General features: G+C 37.4%; 1 protein-coding gene across 14 annotated transcripts in view; it reads left to right on the top strand.

Annotated features, from left to right (window-relative positions):
• The window catches only part of CCSER1 (coiled-coil serine rich protein 1), a 627741-nt gene that overhangs the window by 261507 nt on the left and 339057 nt on the right, over window positions 1-27177 (top strand). For 13 of the 14 annotated variants that reach the window (XM_068187575.1, XM_068187574.1, XM_068187578.1 and 10 more), the window contains exon 6: window positions 1822-2032. In XM_068187575.1, the coding sequence (XP_068043676.1) occupies window positions 1822-2032 (211 nt within the window). Of the gene's footprint in view, window positions 1-1821; window positions 2033-9581; window positions 9621-27177 lie in introns of those variants that run through there. The other variant, XM_068187585.1, reaches the window with a different exon arrangement.

Raw genomic sequence — 27177 nt, 5'->3', positions numbered from 1 at the left:
AGTACATCTACAGCTTATACATAAACAGTTTATCTCTTCCAGAGGGGAGGATAGTTTTCCAAGAATACTGCTTATTTCCTCCTCAATGGGGAGCAGGGCATGGCTGGTGATACCAGGTTGTTCTCCCTGATAATGGGCAGTAAAAGACTCCTCTTGGGAACCAGTACATGTTAAATAGGCCCTTTCTCAGGGTGAGGGTGGGACCCACATGGAATGCCTGTAGAGGAATATGAGAAAGATGAAACTTCAGTGAGACTTAGGAAGTGAATGTACAGAATATTCTAAGGAATAATACATCTTCTAGTCTTCAGGTGCTGGGTGGGGAAAAAAGAGAACCTTGTTGTTTCATCTTAATTTAAATTATCTGCTTTTCTGGATACATAAATCTTATGCAAGTGTAGATTCCAATAGTTTGAATATGGCTTCTTTTATAAACCTTTAAAAGTGGTCTATGTTATGATACTTCAGTTTCATAAGTTGTTTTTCTTTGCATGATTTATACCTGGGTCTTGTTTAAAAGCTATAAAACAGTAATGGTTTAATATCCTTCAATCAAAAGCAACTTCACCATCACCTCATATTTATATTCTAAAGGATGCAAAATGCTCCACTCAAAGACATTTCAATGCATTTTAAAATTAAAACAGACTAATTTTTGTTGTTTTATGAGTTTTGATGTGCCTGAAATTTTAGTTCCATTTGCCCAACATGAGGATCTGTCCATGTGTGTGATCTCTGTGGTACCAAAGAGTTTGCTTGATCGAACATGTTTTATTTACTGCATATTGCATAGCTTTCAAAATATAAAAATGAACCATCCATAAAAGATAGTTATAGTATCCTAATTTCCAAGTGTTTTAGTATGACAGTGGGAATTGTTTGTCCTAAGAAATCGCATTAAACTGGTTTTGTCTGTGGATCCTATGAAAACAAAGCTAAGGAAAATCTTATGTGGGAAAATGTTCTTTGTCCTTCCAAACTGTGGCAGAATCAGTTTTGTGTTGCATAAAAATTCAAATGGAACAGAAAATTGGAACAATATTTTAAATGAATAATAATTGTGATTTTCCTCACTGCTTACACTATCATCTTTAATTGTACTGAATTAATTTAGTATGACTTCATAATGGGAAAAATGGCTAGGTAACTTGTTCTGATATTAAAGTAAGATAATTTGTATGCAGCAAAGTAATGGTCTTTCATTACCTTTAAAGTCCATCACAATCTTTCTGTGTCTCTAATGGATTCTCAGCCACAACTTTCTGTTGTTTTGTTTCATGTTCTGCTTATATGGCTTTAGTAGTAGTTAAACCTAAGAGTGAGTGCAGATGAATTAAATTACATATTCCGTTTTATACAATAGCAGGTTCATCTTATGTCACTGGGCCAGCCCTGAAGGGAGGTTTTTTTTTTTTTTTTTTTTGCAGTTTTCTTTTCTTTCTAAGCCAAAGAACATGGAAGATTGTGATTTGATTTAGCTTCTGAAAGTGCATGACAGATTCATTTTTTTGTAAAGCTCAACTGAGATAAAACAGACACGTAGAAGTTTTGCCCATAGGATATTTTGTTTTAAGAAAATGACTTTCTTTTGTAGTGCGTGAGCTAGAACATGGTTTGAATTCCTGTAGAATATGGTCTTTTTATAAAGGTGTATTTTATTGCTAGCACCATATGGCTACATGTATGTTATAAAAGCTGTTCATGCTAGTGGGCTCTAAAAGCAAATGTTTAAGTGTCTTTAAGCTCAGAGGAATTACCACCCCCCATATTATTAGTTCTTTTTCATATTTTAGTGTTGACCTTTCTGTTTTCTCTCACAAGGAATCTATCCTTGAAGCTGTCGAAGGAGGTGGAGCAAGGAGAAGCCAGGTACCCTCGTGTCAGCCAGCTGGCTGGCAGCCCATCTGTGGAGTGGCCTTTCACTGGTCTGGAAGAAGGTGGAGGCATTGAGTCTTTGCCCTTCAGATTGATGCTCCAAGACTGCACGGCTGTCAAGACACTGCTTCTGAAAATGAAGAGGGTACTTCAAGAGGTAATCACCCACTTATTTGTTAGATTAATATATTTCAGCATGAATGAACTAAGAAGCAGAAAAGAGTCAGTAAAGTTTATGGACTTGATATCTTTTAATGTGTCTTGAATACATGGAATTGATGCAGAAGTATAAATAGTCATGCCTCAACATGGTGAAGGTCAGAAAGTTTATACTTAAGAAGAATTTAAATGATCCTGCCACCTTGGTGTCCAGAGTGTAAAGCTTTTTTTGAACTTTTACTAAAAAGGGGGCAGGGGAGGCCAACTGCTTCTGGGCAAAATACATTTTATTGTTTTCTTCCAGCATTTTAGAGCTTTTCCGTTTTCTTACTACACTTGCTATACTTTATGAAGTTGCATGCAGTTCATTTAGATGAGAGATGCAGAGGAACAAAAAATCTCTTAAGTTACAGTAGTAAAAGGTTGCCAGCTTGAGTTTGTAAATGATGGCTGAAATCAGATTTTCTAGGCCATTCACTTGGCCATTCCTAACATTTTCAAGAGTCCTGGCTTGTCTTGTCTTGCTATATTCTCCTGCTTCCCCTATGGACTGCTGGTGTTGCTTTGAAAATTTTCTTTTGTGTCTGTTTGTCTTTGGAATTTTAGAGAAATAAAATTATTTGGGGTTTTTCTAATACTTTCCAGCTGTGGAGCCTTTAATTAGGTATACGCTGTGAACTTTCATCTTCATTGTTAGTGAATTACAGTTTGCATTACATTTTGATCTACAAGAAGGTTTTATTTGTTGCTTTTTATCTATATAGTTCATAGAAATACAGAATAATTTTTGTTCAGAGGGCTTTCTGGAAGTCCACCATCTATACCATCTATACTCAAAGCAAGGCTGGCTCAGAAGAGGTTGCTCAGATCCTTGTCCACTTAAACTTTTGGTACCTTAATGGGGTCTCCACATCATCTCTGGGTAACGGTTCCAATATGTGACTACATCATCGTTAACTTTTTTCCTGAAGATGAAAACAGAATTTCTCTTGTTGAAGCTTCATATAAGAAAGACTGAAAATAATTTGGGGGGCAGTTTACTGCTCACTTCTAGGTCACCTGTATCTAAATTCAACTGTTGTCCTATTTGAAAAGATTTGTCAAAAGTTTAGCCATGGTAGTTTGCAATTAGTCCTCCTAAACCTCATGGTTGCTCATTGGCAAGCCCCAGGTTTTCCAGTTTCACGAGGAGCTTGATTTGTGCTATTCGGATCCTTAATGCATTTCTGGGTTACTGAATCCAGAATTGAAACCATTAATTCTCCATTAGTTGCTTTTTTATATAATGTAAGAATATAGAGTGAATTTAAAGGATTTATAACTTCATTTTATCTGGAAGTAAATAAGAATTATGATATTATATGACATAGCAGTTCTAACATTCAGGTGGTGATATTGGCAGCATTCTCTGTTGCTTCTAGCGTGAGTAATTCTATAATGCTCAGGGAAGGTCATCCTTACCAAGATGTTAAGTGTAAGAATTTTAATTTTAACTTAGAGTTCCATTAAACTTGTGTAAAAATCTACTGTTATTTTCTGTTTGGAAATATGTCGTACCTTTCAGTACTTCATCTTTAAAAACATTCACCAGGTGATCTCCACAGAAGAAACATAAGGTATTTCATGTGACTCACTGGAATTTCATGTCCGTTTACTAATACCTCCTTATGTAACTCATTGATCTTATTTTTTCGTCTTAATCATTCAGTCTTTTACTTACTTGTTCCTAATTTTCATCTCCCCAACTGGCTATAGCACAGTGTGTCTCTGTAGTTTTCTTTTTGTCTTGCCCTATGAATTCAAAATTACCTTTTCCTAATCCTATATTTTGATCTCCATATGTGCTGAAATTTACTTTAAAAGAACCTGATCAGCTACTTTGAACAATCAAGGACATGACCCTGAAATATGTTAGAAATTTATATTGAAATGACACAACTTGATTATCTTCAGATATTCAGACATTTATTTGTTGATGTAATTTTTAAATTATGATTGAAAAATTACATGAAAATATAATCCAAATAAAATTGAAATACTGTATTGAAGAATCTGATAAATAAGTAATCTGAGCATATTTAGCAGACAGTTTCCATGGAGAAGATCCCTTACTTCCATTGCAACTGTAATTTTTTCATCCAAAAATCACTTCTGCCCCAACCAGTATTATAAATCAAACCCAGAACAATACAGAACAAAAGACATAAAAGAAAAATTCTTTCCTTACCATGGAATGCTCAGGCATTTTTAGATGTAGTAAAGTGTAGTCTCTGGCAGTCTTTTATAGAATTGAAATATTCCGTGCTTGCGAGAGTGTAAAATAAGATTATATATTTATAAAAATAATATGTCACATGTTTTCATCCACTTCAAAAATACACAAAGCATACAAACTTTGTTACAAAATTACGTGTGTTGCCAGAAAAAAAAGTTGCAGTATTTCTGTTTTATAGCTGATATTACCCATAGAAGAAGGAATTACAGTAGTGTATACCTTTTTATTGAAATGTAACATGCTAATTGAGTTAAAATATTAGCCCTGTTATTCAGTGTAATCCTTCTTCTTAAGCACTGAATGCTGCTTCTAAGGAGTAATTTAATTATGATCTGCCAAAATGTAATACTAGCTAGTAAAATATGCATTTTTTTGCTGCAGTTGCTTTTAATTGAAGAACCTAAATGGAAAAACTGCACCCAATATTTGCTGTACTGTGCTGCAGACTTACAGACTTGTTATTAGTCTTATCTTGAAAAGGGAAATTGAAGACATGGCAGTAACTTTCAAGATTGAGAGTGCTATTTAGTAAAAGGCTAATGAATGATCGTTCAATTAAGAGAATTAATTACCATTTCACTTTCAGTGAAAAAGCCTTGAAAATATCTACTTATAATTCTCTATGGGTTTGGCCATACAAGGCTCATAAGGCAGATTGTTACCTAGGGTTTTGGGAAACCTCACTAAACAAAGCTGGATAGTCTGGAGAGCCCTGGCATGTGAGGAAACTCAGTGATTTTCCAAGTGCTCCAGAAGATCTCTCTCAATCTTGTCTGCAGCTTTTTCTCATGGATGTTCCATTTCTGACAGACAAATCTGTGATAAATTGGGTAACCAAAACCTGTGGGATGCATGATTTCATGAAAAAGTACTACCAGAGTACTACCTGTATTACCCAGCATGGGTCACTTGATAAAAGCCACTTCAGCACAGAGGACAGTGCAAGCTGTTTTGCAGCCTAGCCTGTCCATGGTTTTGTGGTTTCCCTTTTCTCTCCAGCTCTTGGATGTTTATTCTGACTGTTTGGTTTTTGGTTTTTTGTTTTCTCAAACTCTTGTAGTATAGACCTTTTTGTCAGTAATTACTCCTCTCATTTGAAAGAGAGAAGACAAGAAAATAGGAGTCAGATGGATGAAATTGGGAGCTTTTTCCACTCCAAAGAAATTGATTCTTTACATTCTGAGACTTGAGACAGGCCTCTCTGCTCTGAGTGTTTCTTCAATTATTCTCTGTGATTTTTTCTCCCCCATTATGGGGGCAAAGTATAGAACAATTGGTGTTCTATACTTTCTATGTTTTATAACCTTTCTGGCAGCTGATTGTGTTTGACCAATGAGCTTCTGAAAACTAGACGCAGCTTCTTTCTCACTCATTGCTATCAGCAGTAATGAATATATAACGCCTCTTAACCAAGCAATATGTTGGCTTTCCTGTATGCTTTCAGATGAGAATGAAATTATTTCCATCTGTTTACTTTTTTTTTTCTGGCTTGACTTATAGGTGGCTTAGGCAATATTGAAGTCTAGCTAATTGAGGGAACATTTAAGAGTTTTGCCTTTTTAAAAATCTTTGGTCGAATGCTTCAGGCAGAGATGTATGAGCAAAACTTGTATGGTTTTGGCTAGCAAGAGAAGGTCTTTATGCTGAAATAAACAGAATGAAAAATACTGTTGTATTGGGAAGGAATCCATGTAGTCAGTCATAATGGGGTTTTTTTCAAACTTCAGTTGTTGAGCTTGTAGATTAATTTTACTGAGTGTCATAATAAAAAGAAAGTCTTTACGGTTGTAGAAATACAGTCATATTTTGCATATATTCTTTATGAAATATATAGTTTTATCAGATGCATAATTCTACTTTTAGGTATTTTTAAGGGTCTGTCAGAAGCAACCTTACTGGTTGCTAATCTAGAGAACTAAGATACGTTGTATGTATGTTTGTGTAATTTGGAATATAAATTATTCAGCCCATGGTGGTTTTTTTGGGGCTCTGCAAAACACCACGCAGGCTGTGGAGTTTTAGCTAATTGCTACAATTAGCAATAGGACTAAGTCACTTTGGACATATATTGCATACTGTGTTTTACTAATTAATCATTTATTTTACTGAGGGAAATTGCAGCTGCCTGTGGCTGTCATTAAAAGTTAATGTGTCAGATAAAGTGTCTTTAGATTACACTTGAAAAAAAACAACTCAAAAAAAAGAGAAATGTGGAAAAATATGTCAAAATTGCTGTGAGATGGGCCATTAGGGTTGCCTGAGATTAGTGGGGCAGAGTGATACCACTCAGGCTGCAATTAGTCTGTCAGATATCACTGGCTGCATTACTTCTCCCCATGCATCTTTCACCTCATCAGTAAAATAAGCATAATTATAGAGTCCCTTTTTATACTGCACTTGCAATCCACTGATGGAAAGTACTGAGAGAAAGCTAATTGCTGTTTGCTAATTGCTGGTCAATATGGAATTGGCCTTAAACTGTGGTTTTTAGAGACATTAAGGCATTTCCTTCAGTCCTCTATGAAATGTATTATATTTGCTAATACTGTGTTAGCCATGCTAGGAACCAATTGCAAGTTGAATACACTGTGAAATACTGCAGGTTTTCTTCCTTTAAGTAACTTTGTGATTAACTACTGTAGCATTGCTGGTTTATTCAACAACTCCACATCTAACACAGTCCCTTTTATTAAGCAATTCATGCTGGAAATTTGTAGTTCCTTCATTTCGTGGAGTATAAGTATAATTTATAAGTATATTTTGACGCTACATATACTTATAAATTTAAATAACTAATAATATAAATGTACTAGATTTAGCAATAGAATTTAAATTTATCATGTTAAATTGGCTTTTTCACTTGGAAATATACATAGGAATACCCATAACCAGCTGGTTGCAAAGACAGGCAGAACACCCCATTGTTGCATTTCACATGATTTTTTTCTAGGAGTGTATCTCAGAGTAGTAGAGAATATTGGGAGCAAGTGGATATAGTCAAGAATTCACTCCAGCAATGAAGATGTTTTATTCTAAGATTGTCCATTATAAGGTATTTAATAACAATGAACAAAACCAATGTCAGTTATTTAGTTATGCATTCTCAAGGTACAGGAACAATTCTGTCCATTCCATGTGATGACACTTAAGCGTATCTGGCACAAAGCTGACAGGCCTGTAGATTCTGGGAGCCTCCTTCCAGCTTTTTTTGTAGAAGGGCATCACATTGACTAACCTTCAATCAACTGGGACCTCCCTTGTGAGCCAGAACAGGGGGTAAATGATTGAAAATGGCTCAGTGAGCTATTCCACCAGATCCCTCAGTACCCTTGGGTGGGTCCTGTCTGGCTCCATAGATGTGTGCATGTCTAGCAGGTTGCTGGCCATTTTGCCTTGGATTATGGTGGCTTCATTCTGCTCCCTGTCCCTGTCTTCCAGCTCTGAGTTGTACTTGAGGACAACTGATCTTACTAGTAAAGATGGATGGAAAAGCAGCATTAAGTTACTTATCCTTTGTCACTTTCTTTCCTCCCGCATCCAGTAAAGGATAGAGAATCTCCTTAACCTTTCATTTGTTGTTTATGTATTTACAGAAACTTTTTTTGGTTTTTTTTAATGGCAGTAGCCAAATTAAGTTCTAGTTGAGTTTCATCCCTTCTAATTTTCTCCCAGTGTAACATCATGAAGTCTTTGTGGTCCTTCTGAGTTTTCCTGCCTCTTCTTGCAAAGATCTTAAATTCTCTTTTTTTTTTTTTTTTTTTTTTTTTTTTTCCTGCAGTTCCAATCAAAGCTTGTTGTTCAGCCATGCTGGTTATCTTCCCTGCCAGCTTGTCTTTTGGCACATGGAGATGGGCTGTTCCTGTGCCATTAAGATTTATTTCTTGAAGAATGTCCAGTCTTCCTTGACTCCTTTTACCTTTGCCCTTTATAACAGATGTTCCTGGACAGTGTGTTCATTTGCTGGCAATCTTGGAGTACTTTAGAGTGTGAGCTTACAGGTTGGGATGGGCACACAGCTCTGGGCCTCTGTGGAGTCACACTAATCCTGGCTCAATAAAAAGACCTTCTGAACTGGTTCAGCTGAGTTATCAGTTTGTCATTGCCCATGCTGACGTTGAAGTTCTGTTGAAGGCTACATTCAGAGTGTTTTTTGAGCCACACTTTGACATTATCAGTTTGAAATGTACCCTTAATTTTTAATACTGAAAATGGAACATTTCTCTTTTTCTCTTCTGTTTGTTCTGCCACTGGCTTAGTGACTTAATCTTTGTAGATTACATGTGTCTATGTGCTGCAGCCTCACTGAAACCAGATTGACCATGAAACAAGTTCTCTTCCACATGTAGAGCTGCTGGCGATAGAAGTTTCTACTCTGTGTATACAGAAAGCAAGTGATGAGTTTTCTTATTTCTCCTTTGGTTTTCTGAGTGAAACATTTTCATATGGCATGGCACTGTGGTCCAGGTCAGCTCAAATTTGCATAGATTGTGCCCCAGCCTCCTCTACAAGCAGGTCTTAGCAGCACCTTGGAAAGAGGCATTAAAAATAGTAACCCTATTAATATGTAATGTTGCTACATCAGCGGTTGTGTGCAATTGGCTATGATTAACCTGTGGTGGAACACCATAAAATTATAACTGTTGCAAAACTGAAACCATTTTCTCATTTAGTACTTCCATGGTTTTGATCAGTTGCTGCAGATCAGTCAGGTAAATCCCACCAATGGAGCTGATCTCACCAGTTGCATTTTGTGATAAATCTACCAAAAAGTGCACTGCAAAATAATGAGCAAATGGTGGAAGAAATCCAGAATGTCAGCAAGAGTCTACAGAAGGAATTGATTATACTAAGTTATTAGGGCTCCTGAGTAATTTGAGTTACATGACAGTAGGTAGATGGAAGAATTTCTAATGAAAACATACATAATACTGCCAGGTCTAACAAATTTCCCAATAAGTTACCCAGTTATTCTGTTTTTTTTTAAAGAAAAATGATTGAAAATAGGAGTGGTATGAAAATGAGGGCACAGCATCTAAGCTTCATTATAAGTGATTTCCCTACAAATTTATTGTTGTTATGAAAATACTAACTCATCAAACAGTTTTGGAATTTACAAAGAGCATTTCATAAGAGTTTTATAGCTGATGCCATTACCTTCAAGTCAAATAGGTTAAAACCAAAAAGAATTGTCCTCATCTAAATAGTTTCTCAACTTCTGAAGCTGTACATTATATTCCTCTTATACATTAAGATTTTTTCTTCCTCATGATAGGTTTCAGAGTTTTCCTGGCACTGAAAAATGACTGGTTCTATAGATAAAGCAGTAAACCTGGTTATATGCAACTGTTGCTGTAAATGGATGTTCAAGAAGAATAAAAGGTAACAGATAAAAATGTAGATCTAATACGCAGGCATTGGAGTGCCAGCTGTGCATGTAGTTACCCATTTCAATATTTGTGTTCATATATGACCATAAGGATGATTGTGCAGAATTTAACTTTGATCCCTTAATTATCTCTATTACTTTGACCATCCAGAATTTCTGAAACAGGAGAAAGGAGTCACAGGAGAAATTCTCACAGTTTGTAGCATAGCTGGATCCTGGCATAGCTCTGTGCTGCAGATTTGTTTAATGTTTTCTCTGCACATTGCATTTAATTAATTTGCAGCCGAGTTATCAGAACAGTGCTGATCATTTTTCTAGTGGAAGAAAGAAAAGATATGAGAAATGCTGATACAGCATGCTTACAACTGAGCACCCTGATCTAGTAGATGTCATCTCTGCTCACTGCAGGGCAGTTGGACCGTTAGGATTTTATGGTTTTGACAGAAAATAATAGTGCTGATTTTGTGCAGTCTGGCTCCACTTTAATTCATGAAGATTAAGTGCTTTGTTTCAAGGCTTATGTGATGAATGCCAGGGACAGAAAAAGAAACTTTTTTTTTTTTTTTGAAAACAGTTTAGAAATTGCACATTGGGGACATATCCTACACCTGGTTATGTAATTGTCCAGAGCCACTTGGTAGGCACATGTATTTTTCACGAGCATTTGGTGTATCTCAAGAAATACTGCATATGTCCGAATAGTCTGTATTTTGCTCCGTTATGTACCCTAATATTGCAAATACAGCAGGTATCTGCCTCTGGTCAGAGCTTCAGCTGGGTGGGAAATAGCACAGGTGCATTTAATCCAGCTGGTACTTTGTGCTCTGTCAGAATGCTGCTCTCTTCATCTTTCTTTCTCCTTACATGTTGTGTTCATGGTGAGTTCCCTTTACAGAGACAATAATTATCCATGTGATGAAGAGTTCATGGATGTGATATGCAAAGTTATTCATGCCTAGCAATTGTTTTTAAATTTGAATTGAAAACTCTCCTCTGTTTTCCCTCCTGGATTTAACAAAAAGTACTAGAAAGTTGTCAGGTAAAAGCAATATCGTCATCTGCAAGCTGAAGAGGAAGATTCTTCTTTTAATCAACAGCTCTTGTGTCAAGTCTCTGTGAGGATAAACAGAATAGGAACAAATATATGTTCATAGATAACTGATCTTGCCCCAGCAGAAATTCAGCATGTTGTAAAGCAGACAAGAAAGTTGTCAAACTGTATCCTTACACCTCTTTTAAGCAGGAAAAATAGAATGAATGACTAGCCAAGGATCACTTACACCCTAGGAATTTTTTTTTCTCTTATGTGGCACTATTTTTCCTATCCCTTTTGGGCAAATCGGTATGGTGGGGTTTTCGGGGAGTTTGGTTTTGCTTTTAAACTTTTTATTTTGCTTTATTATATGAAGAAAACAAATCTCTGGTCACAGCTACAAACTGCCACTGTGGAAATATAGGAGCAGTTTCCATTACTTGCCATGCCATGCAAAAATCTCTTCTCAAGATTTTTCTTCATGTTTCATTTAAACTGTGGTATAAAATTAGATCAGTGGTGAAATAAGTTCTTAAATCTCCAGTGTACAGCCATGCCAGCCTTGCTCATCTATGTAAGACCTCTGCTGCTAATGAACTTCTGGTAGTAGCATAGAGAAAGAAGTCAGTATTTGGGTCAATCCTTTTGCTATGAAAATGAGCTTTTTTTCACAAGTCCCCGATCCCTTTTTGTTTTTCACCTCTACACTTTGTGATGCAGCTTTGGATCTCTTGGTGTCTTAAACTTGTACCCCTACTCTTATGCACAGTGCTGTGGAACGACAGTTGCTTTCAAAAGTAAGACTGGCAGGGTGCACGTAGAGAGAAACAGTTTAATGGGTCTGAATGTTTTATAGCTCAAAGATTTAGCTATAATCATCACTTAATAAATGAGCAAATCTCCCACATGAGCAGGACCTTTCCTGATTTGCCCCATCAGAAAGAAGAACTTTGTATTCCTTTTGTGTAGATTGCTTTTATATTGAAACAGAGATTAGCCTTTTTGGAGTAGTCAAACTGAACATTCAAGGTAGAGTTTTAGATAACCCATGATAAAAATATTGCTGATCATACTAACTTTTGTAAAACCAGTACCTATCATAAGTTTTGCTGTCTAGTTTTTTATTTCAGCAAAGCTCTTTCAGAGTTTGTTGAGACAGTAGAGAGCTTTGCCTTGATGTTAGTGAGCTCTGGACTCCCTGAATGAGTATAACAATGACATCAAAATGGATTCACACTCACAGGTTCTGTTTGCACGTGGTTGTCATTATAATTCACATTCTGGTGGGCCTGGCTACCTTTTTTCATTGTGATTGTGTCTGTGGGTGAAATGTGAGTATACAGCTGTATAGTATTTATACCTTTTTATAATAAATTACTGAAGAAGATACATGTGCTTTTGTAATATGTAGCTCAACAGTTCTCACAGATATACCTAAAATGTACCACTGTCTCTTGCTAGTGACAATGATAGTTGCATTGAATTTGCTGCTAGAAAGTGAACCCATACCACAAATCTGTTATATAATTTCCAATAGAAAATATTTTAGAATATGTTTCTTAGGCTGAGCTTTCCTAACCTACGTCATTGCATTGTTCTTTCACAACTGATTTTTCTAATGAATATGAACTTCCTCTGTATTTCTTTTGACTTCTGTGATGAAGCTCTTTCTAAGTTGTGTCTGTCTTTATTAAGATGCCATTATGTTTTGACAATGCAAACTTCATCAGTATATTTTGTAGGCCATATTTTACCATATGCTGTAGTTTGCTGATACAATACAATATTTTACTCTTGGTTTGTTTATTCATATAATTGATTAATTTTTTTCACAACTTAAGCATTTTTCTGATTATCATGGGTTTATGGCATCTTTTTCCAGCTTCTTGAACAATATATTAGGATGATTCACTGGCTGAAAATAAAATTATTTACTATTTATACCCCAGCTTTTACAAAAATATAATTACATAGTATTATTTGGATAAATTATTTTCTCACATTCTTGTCACTTCAGGATTTGGATTATGTGCACCTTAATTGGCTAGGATTAGTAAGAATTAGTATAAAATAGAATGCTAGTATTAGAATTAGTACAGAATATTCTTCTAATTATTTTAATATTATTCAGTTTCCTTCCCCTATATATTTGTATCTGAATATTGCAGAGGATCTTAGAGAATCATTTTTAAATATCTTTATAGTATTTAAATCATAGAAAAAAAAAGTTTTGTATGAGCTTTGGTCCTATAATATTGTCAGTGCATAGTGCTGTGTTCTCCACGGTGTTTAAGTGGGTACTGTTTATGAGTGATTTTCAGAACTGTGGACAGATAAATGAAATGCAGTGAGATCTTGCAGAGCCTACTGGAAAAAATTTGAGATTTTAGTACTTTGATACAGTGTCTTATGGAATATGTTTCTATCAGAGTTGGAAGGAGATGTAGAATGGTGGTAATTTTGAAGCCAGTGCTTACTTTTATTCATGTAGTAGAATTAGTGTATAAATAGATATATGGTGTGTCTTCAAGACCACATTATTCTTGTGCTGATTTCATTATTTTTTAAGATTTCATTTAGTTTTGTCTGTGCCATGGCTCCAATGCAGGACTTCATTCCATTTTTATGGAATACAGATAGGAATTAACCTTTTTGGACATTCTGGGAATAGAAAATACTTGTTCTTACGGAGCTGATTCAATGTGTCGGAATAATAAAAATTTACATACCTTTAAACGACTTTTTCATTCATATCTTTTGGGGAAATGCAATACCAGCAGTCATAGCTTTACTCCTGTGTATCATTCGGAAAGGATTCTCTGTGCAAGTTACACCCAAAAAAAAACCCAAACTTCCTTTATTACCTCTTGGTTTTAATGTTAAATTGCAGATTCCTGTGATTATCTGGAATATAGCTGCAAAAGGGAGAGGAAACAAAGCATAGATGCAAAAATAGGAAGAGGATAAAAATGGTGAGATAAAAACTAAATGTAGAAATGCTTTGCTGAATGGGGGGTGGTTGTTGGAGCTAGTCTGACACCCTGGCAGGCCTGCTTCTATATTTGGTATTTGCTGAAGCAAGTAATTTGTCCTGACAGTAACTTTGCAAGTACTGCAAGAATCCTATTTCACTACAATTAACAATTTCTCCCTTGTTTCTAAGGGCAAATATGCAAAATTTCTTGTTTCTGGATCTTTTTGTCATCTGTCTCTTCTGTGGTTTGTGTATGTATGCTTTAGCAAGTGTATACATGAACTCCAGAACTAAGATCAATACAGTTTGCTGTTGCAAGATTATGAGCTCCAGCCACAAGGGAAAGCAAGAGGACTAAGGTTTGGGGTAGCCATTATTCCAGATGGCTTTTGGAGCAGTAACATTAAATATTCATGTACTGTCTGATGAAATCCTCGTGGCTTTGGCCCATGATTTTTTTCAGAGCCTTCTTGCTCATTGCCACTATGGTAAGAAGTTCACTCAGCTGCTTTTGAATGAAAAAAAAAAAAAAAGAAAGAGTGAAAAGAGAGTGAGAAAAAAAGTGTTTATAATTACATAATTTACGGTATTTATTCTGACTTAGAAGGATGCTGGTAGTGAGATTGTGAGGCTTCTGCATTCCTACATTAGGGCTTTATTTAGAGAGCTTGCTGCCCAGCAAAAAGCATTGATAGCTTGTAATACTGGCAGTTAGAGAAGATATATTTTAACCTGGATACCAGCAAAGAGGGGGCTTGTACCAAAGCACTGTTTAGTTTCATGCCATAGTTGACAAACTACAGCTGAAATTAAAATAATGACATTAATTTAAAAAGAGTTATTTTTTTTAGAGTAAACTCAAGCACGAACTGTAGTTTGTGTATTTTTTTGATTTTTATGTGGAGTCATTACAATAATTTTAATTTTGACTGAAAGCAACAAATCTGAAATCTGCTGTTTTTTTTCAGTTTCAAGTGTCGATCCTCCTTCAAGACATGGTCTTGCAGCAGAAGTAATCAGATAATCACTAGCACAATTTTTGCCATGGGTGCCTGAATTCCAGTTTTCTACTTGACTCCAGTGCACAGCAGCTCAGTTTCATCATGATACACAATCCTTCACGAAACACATGAAGTCAGTGTGGCAGCTTGAATTTAAAAGACCCTCTATACAGGCACTAGTCACGCACTGACCATCTAGAAAGGCCCAGCCCAGATCAGCCATCTAAGCTGACATGAAATAATTGGGGTGTTGCACACAGTGGGCACTTGCAGGGACAAAACGTCCCACTTCTGTTCTTGTATATAAAGCCAAATGCAGGCATCAAAACTAACTTCTGGAAACAGTGACTTTTTCCTACACAGACTCTGTGTAGAAACTAATTTTTTTAAGCACATGGTTAGATTACAGTAACACTAAATAGTGGACTTACAGTGGTGATTGTAATACTTTAACTTCTGTTGCAGTAAATGACGACAGTATGATTTTACAGGCACATTTAGGGTCTAGTGGGGAAGCCATATGAGGAGGGGCTGAGATTACTTGGTTTGTACAGCCTGGAGAAGATGAGTCTGGGGGGGAGATCTAATAATGGTGTACAGCTTCTTCGTGAGGGAAAGCAGAGGGACAGGTACCGATCTCTTCACTCTCAAGACCCAAGGGAGCAACATGAATTGGTGTCATGGGTAGTTCAATTTGGATATTAGGAAAAGGTTCTTCACCTAGAGGGTGAAAAAGCAAAGCAAAAAAAAAAAAAAAAAGTACTGAAGGCCTAGATTAAATTTTGAGAGCCAGAGCTCTCAACAGCTTGACAGAGTTTTCACATACAAGGCCTTTGTGGGCACCAAGAAGCTTCTGTATCTCTGTGCAGCACAGATGTGTTCTGGTTGGTGCTAGGTTTATAACTCTGGTGTTCTGCATGCTGATGGGGAATTGAGCAGTCATCAGTTTAATTTTCAACGTCTGCCTATTGCAGTTGTTTTGTCTTTGACTAGGCAGGGAAAAGATCTTTAGCTGTGGAAATTAGAAAGCTTTGTTGTTGTAATTGTCATTTGATTGATTACAGCACAGAAGAGTTATGGTATACGTTGGTGCAGGCTAATTCTGTTTACAAAACAAGTAATTACCTGTAAGTAGAATAAATATTGTCATGCTTTAATGTAACCTTAAGACTTTTTTAAGTCAAATCAATTTCAGAAGTTAGGTGTTTGCAAAGGTGTGTTCATGATTGTTTCACCTGTACCTCCACTGTGCCATCTCATTCCAGATAGGCATTGGACAAAAGGCTCTTCAGGCCTTCTTTTAGACAACAGGGATGATGCTGTTCTTGATCTGCATTTGTCACTTGTGTTTTAAGCACTTGTAAGTGTCTTGTGAATGCTGCAAGATATCAGTATTTTCTTACTCCATCCAGGAGTTGATTAATTCACAGCAAATTTCTGCTGCTCTGTGTCACTGGCCTCTTGCTCTGTACATTCGTATCACTTTTTGCAATATCTGTCTTTCAGTGTGTCGTCCACCTCTGGATTTTCACCATCAGTCTACCTTATAACCTAATACGTGCTTTGCTCTTATTCCTCTTGGATCCCATCTCAGGGTTTTCATCTTATCATCATCTTATCACTTGCCCAGAATTTGTTTCCTAGTCAGGGAACAAAAATGTCATGGTTTGACGCTTGTACAATGCCAGTGCCCCCATGAAAATGCACCTTCCCCAAATAAATGATGTGAGATGCGATCAGGAACAGAGCAGAGCAAGCCCAAGCTTAGAAATAAAGGAGAAAGGACTTTATTAAGCTACTACTATGATAAAAGACACACATTAAATCCGGAATGAAAACCCTCCAAAACACTCCTCCTCCCCCCCTCACCCAAACTCCATTAAACCACAGTGAGACACAACTTGGGCCCTCAATCAAGTCATCGCCCTTCAGATAGTCAATACTCAGTCCATCAAGGGAGAGAGGAGTCTCTCTTGCACCATAGGCCCCCAGGAAACACAATTGCCACCCTTGTGTTTCTATGTCACACATGGCACCGCCTGGAGAAAATCTGCCAGTGTGACACTCTCCTTTCTATGTCACAGTGCTCTCACCACCGTGCATGGACAGACTGCTCATAGGGCTCCTTTAAGGATGCTTTGCCAAGGACCAAAAGAAACAACAGTTCACTTTCTCATTTTGGGACCTTTGGGACCATTCCCTTCCATTTTCCTCCTCCCCTGGGGCCGAGGGTCTCGAGAACAGATCATCTTCTTCTTTAGGACAGAGGGCATCACCATACCCTCTTCAGCTTTTCTCTGTTCACTCCATTCCTGTGCTAGTAGTCGCTGAAGCAGATTTCTTGGCTCACCATTGCATCCTCCTAAAAATGCAGTCTCTGTTGCAGGAGAAATTGGTTCAGTCTATGGCTAACAAGAAAAGTCCAGCCAAAAGCCATTCCATCATCTCCTCCCACTCAAAAAGGATTATTTTCCCTATCTTCTTTTGACATCTCAGGTCCCAGACACTCTCTTCTCTTTCAAACTGAGGAGGAGTAATATTTCACAAAACTTTCATTTTCCAAGAAAGGGTTAAAAGTCTCGGACTCTCTGGACAGCTGAAATCTTGGCCCAGAACTCCAACTCCCATGGCCGGGCACCTTTCCCCCTCCTTCTCCTCTGCCAGTAAATTCCAGGTGCGTTCAGGCTCTCTGTCTCTTTCCGTCTGGGGGTGGGGGGAACAAAGACATCTCAGTTTCTCTCCACCCTTCCGTCTGCAGGGGGCCCGCCCGGTTCCAGTCCTTCAGCCCCTGGCCTACCTCTCCCAGGCCACTGGCTTCTCCTCCCCCAGCCAGCTGGTGGCTGGGCAGGGGAGGTCTGCACTGCACTCTGACCAGAACCAAAGAGACAGCTCCCCTGGGAGTTCTCGCTTTTAACCCCCTGTGTTCTCAGAGGCATGTCCATGCCTTCAGTGGTCACTCCAAGTGCCAATATCCAAACCTGACCACTGATTGGTTTGACCCAACTTCCTGACAAAATTCACTTCCAAACCACGACACAGTGGCTATCTGACATAGAAAAGGTCAGTTCAACAAATGCCAGTTGAGAAGATAGTCCAAGTCTTTCCAGCTCCTTTTAAATAAATTTTAGAAGATTTGATGTGGAAAGATAAGTGTTTGTCAAGGGGTTTTATATCTGTTCTCTGAAAGTGATTAGATTACTGTACAGTTACTATAGAATTTTGTAGGACCTTAAGGGCTCATTAAAAACCTAGCATTTTCTGTGGAACACTATGCATTGGCTTTGTTATGTTTCCACCTTCATTTTTTTAAAGGACAAATATAAATCACTAAGGTCATACCGTTCTCTGTTTAGGGCACATGCATTGTTGTATTCCTAATAGTGCTACATCCTGTAAAATATTTATGATTTTTAGATTTTGCAAGCCCTATTGCTGAAATGTTTACTTATTTTTGTTACACAAATTTAGTGTTGATGGCATTCAGAAATGTAACTGAAGTGATTTTGAAGTGTATGCATTTATATGTTTATATATATATAGGCATTTGGAAGTAGAAACAAGGTCATCTTAAGTTCCAGTAAAAGCAGGATAAAAGCTTGTGAGTGTGTTCTGAATCAATATGTACTTTCAAATGAAATCATACCCTTAGTCTCAATCTTGAAAAATTTTAGTGCCACCTGAAATATATGCAGTTGTTACTTGTCTTTGTCTGCTGGTAGGGTTTTGGGTTTTTTTTTTTTAATAAATAAGGTGGCCTAATCAGATTATCAGAATCTATAGACCTGGGAAGAAAGGGCAAACACAGCTTTGGAAAGAAGGATTTAAGATTGATGGCATGCGGAGAAAAGGCTCCTCAGGATACCTGAGATTACCTGTGAACCATTTCTAGATGGGAATAGATTTGATTTTATTTTTTTTTAATGCATACCTGTGGAAGATGAACAAGTTGTGTGTAAAAATTCCAAGAGGCATTTTCAAGTAGATAGTTTTACATCCTTAGCTGTTCTTAAGCTGTGACATTTATTAAATGCCTTCAGGGAGCAGAAGCAGTTGTTTTAAAAACAATGTATGGAGTGGCAAGAACTTGGTGATGTATTCTACTTCTTTCCATTTCAAAACTTCTAGCAAATGTTTCTAGTAGTCTTAGTTTTTCATTCTGAAAAATGTGATAGAAATCCAGGAGATTTTAATCTGGCGCTTACTCATTCTCTTATATAGAATAGATTTTGCTCTCTGCCAAGGCTGCAGCACATGGATTGGGATAGCATCAGTCTTTCAACAGGAAGGAGCAGCTGCTAACTGCTGCTGTTAGAGGAAGCCAGAGAAGAAATGATGATTCATTTCCTGCCTTGCTGTTCTTTCAGGCAAGATCAGGAAAGATAAGGGAACCAACACAGTTCTTCCAAGAGGGCATCTCATTTCCTTCCTTGTGCCTGCTCTGCTGTACTGACAGCAGCTCAGGACAGCTAAACCTCTGTGTTCTTTGGAAGGATATTTTCAACACCTCAGTGGCAGGAAGGGAGAATCCATTGTGCAGTCACCAATTAGACCAGAGCAATTTCTGAGTAGGAGAAGTAAGGTTGGAGGACAAGGCAGTTTATTCTCCTGTGGGGCTGAGAGCACACTGGCAAATTCTGGCTTCCTTCTGCATTTTCCATGTATCAAAAAACCTGCCTTTATTTTCAAATTAAGCAACGTTTAGTGGTGTTTCATGAACACCTAGAGCAAGAAAGGAGTTGTTGTTTTTACAATTTACCTTTGAATGTGTAATATAAACATGCATGTGTGTTTTATGGTGCCTATGCAAATGTTCTTATATTTGTCACATGCAGGTTTACCTTTAAATATTGAAGAATAAATGAGCTTGAACAGACAACTAATGAGACCTTTCTTCCTACATGGAAGGCTTGCATTTATGAGCCACATATGTCCTACTTGTATTTTCAAATGACAGGCCTTGTCAAATGGTGAACTTGTTTTCTGCCTGATGCTCACTGAGATGTTTTTTGGTATTTAGAAGTACATTTGCAAACTGCAGATCTAAACCAGTTTCACAGAATGACAGACCAAACTCTAAACACTGTTTCTGAATGTAAAAAAAGATGAAATTATAATTCTAAAAATGTCTGTCAGTCATTATAAGTGATGGCAAGCTTCAATTTAAAATTAGAATGTAGTGGAATAAAAATATCTGGGAATAAAATTAAAAGAGAATGCAGTGAATCTAACCTCTGCATGGAATGCTATTTATAAAACTTTTAAGGAAAACCCAGAGGTGGAAAAATACATAATTTTCAGTCTGGAAAAAGATTGATAGCCTTAAAATGTGTCTTATCATGCCAAAAATAATCTTTATGCTAATGAACATTCCTCATATTACCTACAGTTAATTTGAAATTATAGAAGAGGGCAGGAGACCTTGAGTTCATGTTAATAAAGTAGTACAGTGAGGGAGGAGGGAGAGTAGCTAATGTATACTGCTGTCTAGAAGACAACATGAAAGATCATTGGAAAGAGATTTAATTTTGATACTAAATCAAAGTTGTGGTAGGAAATGGGAGATGAAATTTTTCCTTAAAAAAACCCAAATATGTAAAATTAGATCTTCACTGACTATTTTTAATAGTATGTTTGAGAATAGTAAAGATAATTGCAGCTGCAATTGTGAAATAGTTGCAATAGTAAAATAGTTGTAGCTGCTTCCTTCATTGAGAAGAGTCTCCCAAAGATATAAAGGCATTTAGATGTGGCTTTGAGTATAATAGTTGGTACTGTCCCTTTATCAGACAGACTGGAAAGGAAAATACAAGTTTGTGTGTGAGGGGAAGGAGAGTGTTACAGGCACTGGATAGGAGTGGTAAGGTGTGGGAAACAGAAAATTAAATGTATCCATCGGTAACAGAATATAAGGAATAGGAATATCCTTCCTCAAGGTGTTTGCTAATATGTGTACAAGAAGAAAATGAGAATACAAGAACGGAAAGAGATTTCTTTAAAGTGGTGTTAAGGTATAATAGGAACTGTGGAAATGTTTGTTTCTATTCAGACATACTACACTGAATTCTCAGGAGGACAACTTTAGGGGTGGTAGTGTGTGCCTTGAAGTTTTCTCATGTTATTTCTGTAAGTAAAAAGTAACATTGGAGTTCATTGGTGAGAAATGTGCTAGTTGTGCTAATGCTGCTTTCAGTCTGTGGTTGTGCTGTGACTCAGGTTTGGGTGGAACTATCATGGTTTACTGTAAACAAAATTATATAAACTTGAACAAACACCATGGTGGTTCAGCTGCCTTCAATGTCTTCAGAAATCCAGAGAGCCTTCAGTGGCTTCTGGAGTAAAATGTGAGCTTTGAATGAGCCAGATGAGATTTTTATGCTGTATTTTCATAATTTCATACATAGCAAGAAGTAGAAAAGGAACAGGTGAAGAAAAATAATAGATAAATTAATATAAACCTCAGTAAATATTATTCTTTTGGATAAACTATTCTTAAGGTTCCTCTTGAAGGTCAGGAGTTTTGATGAGGGCTTCAGAAGTAGCACTTCCTGAAGTACCTTATTTCATGTTCAGGGTGTTTTAAGGGGAAGAATCCAGTCTTCCTACAGGCATTCTTACAGACTTCTACCTTAGTATAAACTGCACTCTTCAAAGTTATGTACACTAGCAAATCATAAAGTAAATATGTTTAAGTATTGACAGGGCTCGTTTCAGATCCCTTACTGTAGATGTTGAGTGCCATTGAATATTCTGTATGATAATGTCATCCAGCTTCTAGCTTCAGCTCTAGAAGGGTCTCCTCCATGTCCTGTGCCATATCTGCTGGCCTCTGTATGACTTAAATACCCTATGGTGTCTCAGATACTTATATTTAGGCAACTGACCTGCTCCCGCAATCTCAAATCAGAAACCAAACAGTTCATAAGAACTGCAACCTACTGGAAGAAATTTTTTTACAATGAAAGTGATGAAACATTGGAACAGGTTGCTCAGAGAGGTGGTGGATGCCCCATCCCTGGAAACATTCAAGGTCAGGTTGGATGGAGCTCTGAGCAACCTGATCTGGTTGTGGAAGTCCCTGGTTATTGAACAAGATGACATTCAAGGTCCTTTCCAACCCAAACCAGTCTATGATTCTGTTGTTGCATTTTGTAATACTATTAAGTACAATAGAATATAAAGTGGGAGTAATGATAGTTCTAAATGTATTTGCTGTGCTAGGGCTACTTACGTGGGGGTGTGCATTCTGTTTTCCCTATTAAAAAAAAAGATAAACTGCTTGCATTCTTGTAGAATGTCTTTTTAAGAACAAGATTACGAACAGGTATTAAAATAAGACAACAAACCCCCCCCCCCAAAAAAAAAAAAAAAAAAACAACAACAAAAAAAACCCCAAAAAAAAATCCACAAGCAAAAACCATTAAATTCAGTTAATGTGGAAGTCTCTTTGCCTTTTAGACAAGAAAACATAAATCTCCGTTTTTCAGCATTATTAAGCATGCAAGAAAATAATGCTGTTACAAGACTTAATAGCAGTATCAAGCCCACACAGCTTGGCTCTATCTTTCAGAAGAAACTTTTCATGTGAGGCAAAAATGACACTAAAATACCACATCTAAGAGCACCATCAGTGCTTTTCTGCTAGGTTTAATTTCTGAAGTTATAGGCTGTTGCTTTTGAAGCTCAAATTTCAGCTAGAGTGTGTATTAGATTTAGTGAGCTGTTTGATTTCATTACAAGCCATAGGTCTGCTGCATTTCTCTGATGGCACAATCCACCTGCCTTTGCTGAGAGCGCTCCCGCGGGAATCAGAGTGTTCGTATGACGATGAAAAATTAAATCTTCCATTTGATGCTCCTTTTATTGAGGCTCTGCAAGAGGATGTTGAAATGCCTTCAGTGTAATGAGCAGCTAGAGTAAAGTATTATCCATCAGCGTGGGCATAATGATTTATGTGAATACATATTTGTCGCTGTATGTGGTGACAAACTCCAGTGAAGCTCAGAGCATTCCTTGTGGTTACCCAAGGAGTGTTATTACATTACATTTCCTGTTAGACTTTAATGCCTTTTTTTTCATTGCTTATTTTTATCAGTTTCTCTGTATGCAAGAGAAGGAGCACTGCTTTTGGCAGTTAATTTTTCTTTGTAGAGACTTAACCTTCTCAGAGCACCTCTCTATACACCCGAAAAATACAAACCTGTCTAAAGGAACTGTCAACACTGGGTTGGAAAGGAGCAAGCACAGGAAATATCTGCACTGCAGTGACTGCAGCTTGTATGGATAGACTTGGAGTAATGTGATGTGGCTGCCACACCATTAAGCACAACATGAACTTCAAAAGCCACCAGTGTCTTTTTGAATAGGCTCTAAAGCAACCTTAGTGCCAATGTGAACTCCAGGCTGCTCCAGCTTCCTTGCTGGCAGTGCCCAGTTTAGCTGGTTGAAAGCTGGGGGTGGAGGTGTCCTGCTCAGCAGCAGTGATTTTTGGAACATCTTTGCTATGGCTTCAATTCTGTATAGGTTTAAGGAACTTCCCTTTTAAATTTTAAAAATAAATATGAAGGCAAGTCCTACAAATTCATTGCAGTTGCTTCAGTTCTTTTGTGTTTTGGGTGGTGTTATTTGGAAGGCAGCAGATGCTTCCCACCTCCCCACCTTTGGTCTGGGTTTCTGCAGAATGTTGTTTCTTCTTTTACTAAATGCACATTTATTTATTTATTTATTTATCCAAAGAACATTAAGTCCGGTTTTAACTTGAACAGACTACTATTAAAAATTTCCTGTGTAGTGGTGCAAAGATCTTTTTAATGATCTTGCTCATAAACTCTGAAGCTATTAATTCTTTAATGAGTAAATTTCCTCATAATTTATTTCTGAGGCAACAATGCTGTCCCAGCTGTGTGATTTTTTCAGGATATTCCCAAAGAAGAAGAAAAAAAAATTAGCAACAAGGTCAAAAACCCTTAAGGATTTCCTACTAGCAATTATATTCATCACATGCAGCTCTCTGATGTCTTTTTGGCCTCACTAAGTGCCTGTATTGTGAAGTAATTTTATGTCTAAAATAGCTTATGTGCCTCTAGCTTGGGTGAAGTCCAGAAACCGGGCCAAAAGTTACAACTGTTAAATCAAAACAGAATCCAAGCTATTGGAGAAGTAAATGGGGCTGTCCCATCCTCTCTTAGCTGAGCTCAGATCTTTCTTCCACTGTTTTTTAAGGTGAATTAGTGATTTTAAACCAACCAGTTGACATTCTGCAAAGGAATGTGGTTTATCAGCTGCTCTCTGTGAGCTGGGGCAGAGTTCTGTTTCTGAGTCCTGGTAACATCCAGGGGGCTCCAGGGGAGCCTCCCTCTTGGAGCTACTGCAACTTAGCAAGGAACTATCAGGCTAGGGTGTGGGACATATGATGTGTTATTGGTGTGAGTCTGAAGACTGGGACATTGCCCGACAAAGTTCTCTTTTCCAAAATGCTCTGCTTCCCAGCAAGAGAGGTAGGCCGGGTTGTCACACAACGACGCTATCAGGCAGTGGGAATCCACACCCTACCTTCTGTGCGTACATCCACACACGTGCCCACACAACATGCTCTGCCACCCGTATTCCATGGGCAGTAGGGGAACCATAACTGCTTTCTGGCAGGGATTTTTTACACCGTTTAAAATATTATAAGAATTTGTGTCCTGGTTTTCATTCTGTTTAGTTAATAAAGATACAAATCCAGACCAAAACAAATATTCCTTTCTAATTTCCTCTTTTCCCTTTTCTTTCCCATTACCTGATAGGTACCTGGGAAGAATTAACAATCTGAGGAATACCACTGTTTGGAGTGATGCAAATGGTTGGTTTCACCTTAAATCAGTTCAGTCCCTTTAGAGTGATTTTGCTCCTTGCCTTTTTTTTTTTTCTTTTTTCTTTTTTTTCCATTCTTCTATCTCACAGCTCATACTATCCATGTAGCCAATGCAGACATCCTGAACAGTTTATTTTTTTTTTTTTTATGTTTCAGGGTAGCAGATCCTTGGGGATAATAGAGTGTTTCCCCATAAATCAAGTTAAATTGGAAGCATCTGACAACAGTATTTTCCAGTGTATGTGTATAGAAAAGCTTTTTCATCCTCCATCTGGGTGTTATGGGTAGAAATTACTGCAAATTAGAAGGTGCTGTGTTTCTGTGATGGCATCTTTTACTCTGGATCCTGAACAATCAGAATAATTTCCAATCATTTTTGGTGTTATGTTAGGATATCACATTTTCTTCACTAAACAAGGTTTGTTTGCTGGAATGAAGGATGAAAAGGACTCTCAGCTTGCCAGAGTGCCCTTTGCTATAATTCAGTGTGACATGATAATGGTTTGAGTGTCTTTTTCTTTGCCTGTATCATTTGCAGTATGGGAAAATTAAGAAATCGCGGCTTTAGTTTTGCTTGTAAGGAAGCCCTGAAACTGCCTGTTACCTTATACCTTCACTTTTCATCTTGTGCAGTTTACTAAAAGAGAGCAAAAGTGGTTTACATTTTGAGTGACAGTGTGGCATCAAATAGCACATAGAAAAATGACAGCAAAGCTTCTAAAATAGAAACATAATATATACTGTTTTCATGCTAAAGAAGATTTCAGTCTCAGTTGCCTCCTTAATTATAGTTTAGGAGTTTCCAGCAATGTAGGAGTCTAAACTTTGGATTCTGATAGAGCAAACATAGTTCAGTGGTGGTTTATATTTACTAACCAGGAGGAGGTTGCTAACTTTTTTTTTTCTGGCTATATGGAACATGCAGATGTAGATTTTCAGTATCTGTCTGTAAACTCACACTGTCTGCCTCACAGCTTCCTACGTACCTCTCCTCTTGCATTGTCTTTTAAATCTCTATGCTTACTTACTCTTTCTTAATACTGTGCAGAATTGTGAATTTAGGCTCTTCAGTTGAAAACATAGTCTATGTAGTGGAGGTTTTAAGTCCCGAAGACCCTTTTAGTTTGCTTCCTAAATTACCGACAAAGCTGAAGGTCATTCTGAATTTAACTTACAACAATCTATTTCATTGTCTTTTTGAGATGAGAGAATTAAAAGTCAAAGTAGCAGTGATAGAGTAAGCTAGTCTTGGAATAACTACTCAAACCCTGATTTATTCTCATATTTCTTCTCTGGAATTCATGGAGTTACATAGGGAATGATCTAAATACTACAAAAGTCAGTTAATTGTACTTTACCAGCTATATGGCCACATGTATATTCCATGCAATTCTCAAAGAAAGCTTTTGTTCAAAGTAGCATCTGAGCACATTTTAAAATATTTTGGAAGTCCATGGGATGCAAATGCCTGCATAGATTGAATGTATTTGTCTAAGTAGGGAGCAATGTAAACAATTATTTTTACTCTTATTCTGGAACAGGGGCCTTAGCTCCTGATTTTGTGCAGGAAAGGCCTGCCTGGATACCAAGAATCTGTTTATGTGAACATCAATGCTGTAAGCATCTCACTTCAGTTTCAACCGATAAGGATCAATATAACACAAGGAAGAGAGGAAGGACTGCTTATTGGTCTAATTACCTATCGAGAGCCTTGTATTTTCTTTTTCCCTTAAAGTTCAGAAAGTCAGGAGTGAACCATCTTTTGTGAAAAAAACATCGTCTGAAATTAAGATAAATGTGTTAATGCAGGAAAATCTGCCCATCTCTTAAAATTTCAAGTGCTGTCTGAAGATGTCAAAATATGGCATTGCAGTTACAGCAGCGACTGCAGTTTACTGTTAGGAATTTGTAAGTATGGAGAGGTACATGATGCAAAATTGATTTGCTTGGAAGTGGAGGGAGTTACACGTGGATAGTGAAATCCCCCAGAGAAGCAGGAAAAATTTGTACTAGCTGGTCACTCTTTCCAACAGTATATACAGGAAAGAAACCGAACCCTATCTTGTCTACCTTGAGGTTAATCTTTGAAGACAATGAAAGGTACTCTTAATTATGATGCTATATTCAGGCTAAAAGTGACTGTTCCTTTTCTAGCCCTGAAATGCTTCTCATTTTTGTTTCTCAAATAACTATTACTTACGTCATGGATTGTTCAGTAAGTCACCTGCTGAAAAGGAGGCAGATTTGAAGGTCTTTCTATTTGTCCAGAAGTGTCTAAAAATGATCTTTGCAGCCTTGTTCTCTGCAGAGCTTGATGCATCACACTGCTAATGAAGCCAGGAGAACGCCTCGGGCATGTTGTAGACTACCCCGTGCCCTAGAAGTGCTCGCTTCCTTCTGAACCACCCTGATAAAATATTGACAGTTGTAAAACCTGGGCTTTCAAATGAGCCAGGCTGAGCTTCCAACAGCTCACAATGAGGTCTCCATATTACCGTGGTGCCCTGTGGTGACATGGAGATGAAATTACCTTGACATGGCCCTCCAGGAGAGTGTAATTTTCATGAAGTTAATTTTAGCTGTGGCATTGTATGAATGATATGAACATGATGTGATTCCGT

The sequence above is a fragment of the Anomalospiza imberbis genome, chromosome 4, assembly GCF_031753505.1.
Source record: "Anomalospiza imberbis isolate Cuckoo-Finch-1a 21T00152 chromosome 4, ASM3175350v1, whole genome shotgun sequence".
Taxonomy (NCBI): domain Eukaryota; kingdom Metazoa; phylum Chordata; class Aves; order Passeriformes; family Viduidae; genus Anomalospiza; species Anomalospiza imberbis.
Note: the sequence above shows the minus strand (reverse complement) of the source record. Positions and strands in the feature narration are given on the sequence as shown.